The 5,770-nt window shown below is 45.2% G+C and overlaps 1 protein-coding gene across 1 annotated transcript in view; it reads right to left on the reverse strand.

Moving 5' to 3' along the window:
* Positions 1-2,956: 2,956 nt before the first annotated feature.
* Positions 2,957-5,770, reverse strand: part of LOC109861994 — a 4,715-nt gene continuing 1,901 nt past the window's right edge. Inside the window, exons 2-4 of the mRNA XM_020441875.1 lie at positions 5,290-5,508; positions 4,366-4,969; positions 2,957-4,143 (exon numbers count right to left, since the gene is read on the reverse strand). Of these exons, the coding sequence (XP_020297464.1) occupies positions 2,957-4,143; positions 4,366-4,969; positions 5,290-5,508 (2,010 nt within the window). The remainder of the gene's footprint in view (positions 4,144-4,365; positions 4,970-5,289; positions 5,509-5,770) is intronic.

Consider the following 5,770-nt stretch of genomic DNA (forward strand, 5'->3'; position numbering starts at 1 on the left):
AAAACAAACAAATGAATTTCGCGATTTTCTCTAGCGCGCACCGAGAATGCGACCGAGAGTGATCGGTCTCGCTCGCACAGCAAACACATATTTCTTAGTATCAGAGGAAATGTTTACCTCTGTAACTTTTTCAGTAGCAGCTAATAGCAGCTACTTTTCTTTTTTAAACAAAGGTGAGGCTTTACTCTTTAAAATGTGATCAATATNAACATTGAATATTGCTAAATTCATAATTATTTAATAGGATTAACATTTAATTAATCCAATTAAGAATAACTCAAAAACTATTTGAGACATAAAAATGTAATTTAATGTCATTCAAGTATATACTAAGTACACTTATTTCTGTTATTTATTAAACAATTCAACAAACAAAACNATTATAAACAACGATTGTAATTTTTGGTGTTTTCGTTAATGGCCATTTCAAAACCTTATAGCTGTGTTCGACATTGACAAATAATAAAAAAAGTNGCACTAAATGATGACCTATATGTGTAATTAACAATTGGCGAATAAATTTTTCATTATCTGCATATTTTTTTAAAATAACTTTTTACCGCTTTTTCGGTCATTTGCTCCACTGTGCGTCGACAGTTCCGTTTGCGCGCGATGAGCGTCAACAAGTTTGGTTCGACGTTGCAAAGACGCGGTTACTACTACAATAACAAAGAACGCTTTCAACTAGCTAATTTGCGCAATTACGTACGCAACTGCGCTTTCTGTTTATCCGCGTCATCAGACGAGTACGATGCTAATAAACGCGCGATAACTCGGTTGAAGAAACCGCGAAACAATTCTGACGCCGCGACCAAGTTAGACGTAGACGACACTGTCACGCAAGGGATCAACGCCGCATATCGCCGTCATGTGAAACATTTTGTCGATCGACATCTGTTCAACAATCATAAAAACCGCTTGGAATATTTGAGCAAAGAACTGAGCAATGACATTGAGCATCTGCAAACAAACGCGTACAATCGATTGAATAAGCTGGAGAAGAGGCCGCGGGGTGCAGATCCGCAAGAAGTCAAAACCTTGAGAAACGACTTGATTCAATTACAACAAACATTTAAAGAGACCGTTGAGCGTCTGCAAAAAAACAATCAATTGGATAAGCTGAAAAATACACACACAGATCTGAAAAAGCAGATTGAATCTTTGCAAACGAATGTGAACGAGTTGTTGCGCGACGTTCCGACACATGTTCAAGAATTCATTCGTACGCAAAACGCTGGCTTGACTAACAAAGTTTTGGAAACATATATTTTACCATTACAGGAATCTCTGAACAAGGTAAAATATGATCTGAGTTCCTTGCAAACGAACAATCTGGGTTATGATTTGCACACCATTTACCAGACTGTACAAGAATTGGTTGAGAAAAACAAACAGATAACATCGGGACAAAACAAAACATGAGCGTTGAGAAGAGAGAGCTCGCAGAGGAGCTGCACGCGCCCGCGCGACGCAACTTTCCACGCAGACGAGTCATAGTGCGCGGTTACGACGATCTGTGGCAAGCCAACGTGGTTGAGATGCGTCCTTACGTTCGTCAGAACAAAGGTCACAACTACATTCTCACAGTCATCGATGTGTTGAGCAAGTACGCGTGGGCGTTGCCGCTTAAGAGCAAGAGCGGCAAAGAGGTCGCTGGATCGTTGGCGAAGATCTTTCGCGCCGACGATCGTTGTCCGACAAATCTGCAAACTGATTGCGGCAAGAAGTTCTACAACGCGGATGTGGAAAATCTTATGCGTCGGCGCGGTGTCAATCACTACTCCACATATTCTGTTATAAAAGCGTCGGTGGTTGAGCGTTTCAATCGCACGCTCAAGAACAACATGTGGAAAATGTTTACGTTAAACGGATCGTATCGCTGGATCGACGATTTGCAGCGACTTGTAGCGGAGTACAACGCGCGCAAGCATCGCACCATCGGCGCGCGACCGATCGACGTAACGCCGGCTTCGAGCGAGCGACTCCTGCGCACGGTTTACAGCAACGTTAAAATCGCAGGACCGACGCGATTCCGAGTAGGCGATCCTGTGCGCGTGAGCAAGTACAAAACTGTCTTTGCAAAGGGTTACACACCAAACTGGACCACCGAGGTGTTCCGCGTTAATAAGGTGCAACAAACTTTACCAGCAACCTACCTGCTCGAGGATTATCGCGGTGAACCAATAGCCGGTGGATTTTATGAGCATGAGTTGCATGCGGTTAAACATCCGGATGTGTATCTCGTAGAAAAGGTTCTGCGTCGTCGAGGCAACGAGGTGTTGGTCAAGTGGTTGGGACTAAACAATTCACACAATTCCTGGATAAATAAGAACAATGTGGTTTAATATTATTACGCTATGTGTACTCTCTTTAATTCTTATCTTTACAAAGGAATACATATGTATATTTTTTTTTAATACAATAAAAAACATATACATATACTTCATTTAATGTATTATTTTTATTATTATATCAACAACATACATTAGTCTAAGTTAGAGATCTTGTAGTGACCCCATGGTAAGATGTCGGTTGATCCATGGATGATGTACCGCTTATCGTCGTACGGACTCAGAGCGAGCTTCCGTTCCGACATGGTGAACACCTCGTGCAACCGCGATCGTATGCACGACTGCTGTCGCGTCAGTTCGGTTGCGTTCCGCAGACATTGCACGTAGTCGTCGAATGTGATCGTTCTCGCGACGACGCTTCTCTTCACACTTTTTACCTTCTTTGTGCACTTGCTGTCGCCCACTCGAGTCTCGTACATTTTCGCGCGCAAACCCACAAACTCAGTCATAACAGCACCGTTGTTCTCATCCTTCATAAGTCCCGGTACCTTCTTGTTTGCGCGAGGTATGTTGTATAAATTGTCCGCTGGATAGTCGCTCGTATCAAAACGAGCGATATCGCGCTTCATATCCTCGTACACATCCTCGCACTTTATGTGGTATATTCAACTATCGGTATCGGTGTAGAGGATCTTGCAATCGTAACCGTACAACGGTGCCATGTAGTCGTAATGGAATTTGTATAGACAAGTCTTTGATATGTCAAGTATGCACATACCGACGTACAACGGTTTGTTAAATAAAACTTCCAGACGACGCAGTTTTATGGCCACTAAATCTTCAGCGAACACGCTGCGGCTGTGGAAGTTTGGTATTGCAAATAGCGCTTCCGCACCGCATCGTCCTTCCCATTTTGTAACNAGTCGTACGTCGGTGTACTTGCGCACGTTCTCCATAGTCTTGCCGAACACCGCGTTGTTCATGAGTTTGTATAGATTTTTTGCAAACTTGTTGGTGGCGTTCGCGCGGAATCGGGTATTTAGTTTGATGTATCCGCGCAGCCAAGGCGATTGCGAGAACCGCAGTACTCGATGTATTCGCGTCAGATGAAGCCCGTATCGCAGACATTGCTGCAGGTTCAGGTAGTGAATTACATATCGCTTCTTGTTGAACACAGTAGCGAGCAATTTGATGTGATTCTTTCCATGTTTACCAGGCGGCTCCTCACGNGTTGGACAAAAAGGCAGGTCTCTGTGCGCGTCGTGCAGTTCTTTCGGATACGTCAGATCGACCTCGAGTATGTAGCTAACGTCGCTGTCCGCGGCGACCGTCGTCACATCAAACTCGTACGCGTTCTCCACCCACGCAAAGTTACCATATGGAAGCGGTTGACACATCGCCCATCCGTAGAGATTGTCAACGTCGTAGTACATCAGATACGACGACGGTTCGAATGGATCGTACGATTGCGCGTACCTGTTGTTGGCGCGGGCGTATCTGTTCGAACATTGACTCAAACCACTGCGTATGCCGCGTTCCACGAACATCACCATGTCGATGTCAGTCAACAGCTCGAACGTCACACAAGTGTGCTTCAACATGGCGTCCCATGTATATCCCGGCAGCGTGTAGTAGTGCGCGGGATCCAGTCCGTAACTCGCGAGGCATTCGCGACGAAAGTTTTTGAATACATCAGCCAGCAAAAGTACATCTGTCTTCAAATACAAATCGCTGTAAGATCCCAAATTGTCGATGTTAAATCGTTGCCAGACGTTCGTCGCGTGCGCGTACTCGCTCTCCGTCACAGTTTCACCGGTCAGCAAACTGCAAAACGCCTCGCGCGGCGGCAAACCTGTTTCCACCAATTTGTCAACGCTGTCCACGTATTCGTATGGAAACACACTTTTTCGCGTAAGCAGTTTGAAGTCCTCAGTGGAGAGATCGCTGAATTCCGTTCAAGTCACTCGCAATTCGCTCTTGTCGAGATAGGACGCGAGCTTTTCTAAGCTTGTGCTCAGAAATTTGTACGAATCGATGAACCGCAGTTGCACACACTTCTAATTGTCTTCATCACGAGTACTGCTCACATGTTTCGTGAACGATATGTAGGTCTTTTTTGTCACAGGCAGCACGTTGATCTCACCCTCGAAAGCGTTGGCCACATCCTTGATAATAAAATGCGCGTCGTATCCCGATAAGTTGTGGAACACAACAGGAACAACGTAGACCTGTTTGTAATTGAGATTGCACGCGGAGTGCGCGGGTCCTCTGAAGCGTCCCGTCAGATGACAGTGATCGCGCACTCTCGTGTCATCTCGCTNGAACGGTTGTTCGCAGACGTGGCAACACTCGGCGTTCCTAAACCGCTCGAGCTCCGCCGGTGTGAGATTCGCCATGGGTACATTTGTCGCGAACAAGGTCTTCGCACGTTTCGCGAGATCGTGCAGTTTGTTTACAAACCACTGCACACAGTTCTCACCTCTGTGAGATCTGTATCCGATGTCTATGTGCTCGCAGCTCGCGTAATAACCGATGCTGAACGCACTGTGTTTTTGGTACTTGTGCGCGCTCGTTGCGTTCTCCTCTTTGTCTTGTTTCTCGAGTACGCACTCCAAGTCGGCGTACACCACCATTGGAACCCGTTCCTTGTTGTTGTAATTCTCAAATGTTAAACAGTTCTATCCCACAGCGGGAAGAACAATTGCGCTGTTGTTGATTTGTTCACAATCCGTGGTGTGTACCGCTAGCTTATCGCTTGTGTAGAAGTAGTGTAGACATCTATGTACGTGTTGCAATAAAAACGGACAAATACACACAACATTAATTAATGAGTTCACCATCTCACAATTGTAGATATTTACTTTTTATTCAACATTGTTGTTACTGTTACACCACTTGTTCGTACTTACCAATCGCATATGTACTTTGCTGTCTTCATTTTGCTCAATTGCGAGTTGACTAAACGCGATAAATTTTTTATCCACGCGAAGTGTCCCACGTGTCCTTGTTGATCTTGTTGATCGGGAACATACAACAGATTTACATGCTTGTCCTTCTTGTTTGATGTGAGATGCAGCGGCACGTATTCGCGTCCCTGTTCCGCTGCCGTAAACACGTTTACGGACACGTTGTTGTTGCGTTCGAAACGCGTGATTTGATGCAACGTCATTGGAAACTCTATTCCATCAAGGTTCAACACACTTGCGTACGCGGGATACTGTGATATTTGTTCGGAATGTGAAGCACTTGGATACAACGCGGCAACCACAGCCCACGCGAAACACGCATTTTCCGGTGATTGTACGTTCACTACCGCGTGTTTGAGCTGAACCTCACGCGTCATTTAATTCTGACATCCCGCGCGCATGGGATTGTGACGGGTGACACTCTATTGACCACAGTACGATTCGACACCGCTCGATTCGACACCAAATTATTCGACACCGTACGATTCGACACGAAATTATTCGACACCGTAC

The sequence above is a fragment of the Pseudomyrmex gracilis genome, unplaced genomic scaffold (assembly GCF_002006095.1).
Source record: "Pseudomyrmex gracilis isolate BER0280 unplaced genomic scaffold, ASM200609v1 scaffold_1242, whole genome shotgun sequence".
Lineage (NCBI taxonomy): Eukaryota > Metazoa > Arthropoda > Insecta > Hymenoptera > Formicidae > Pseudomyrmex > Pseudomyrmex gracilis.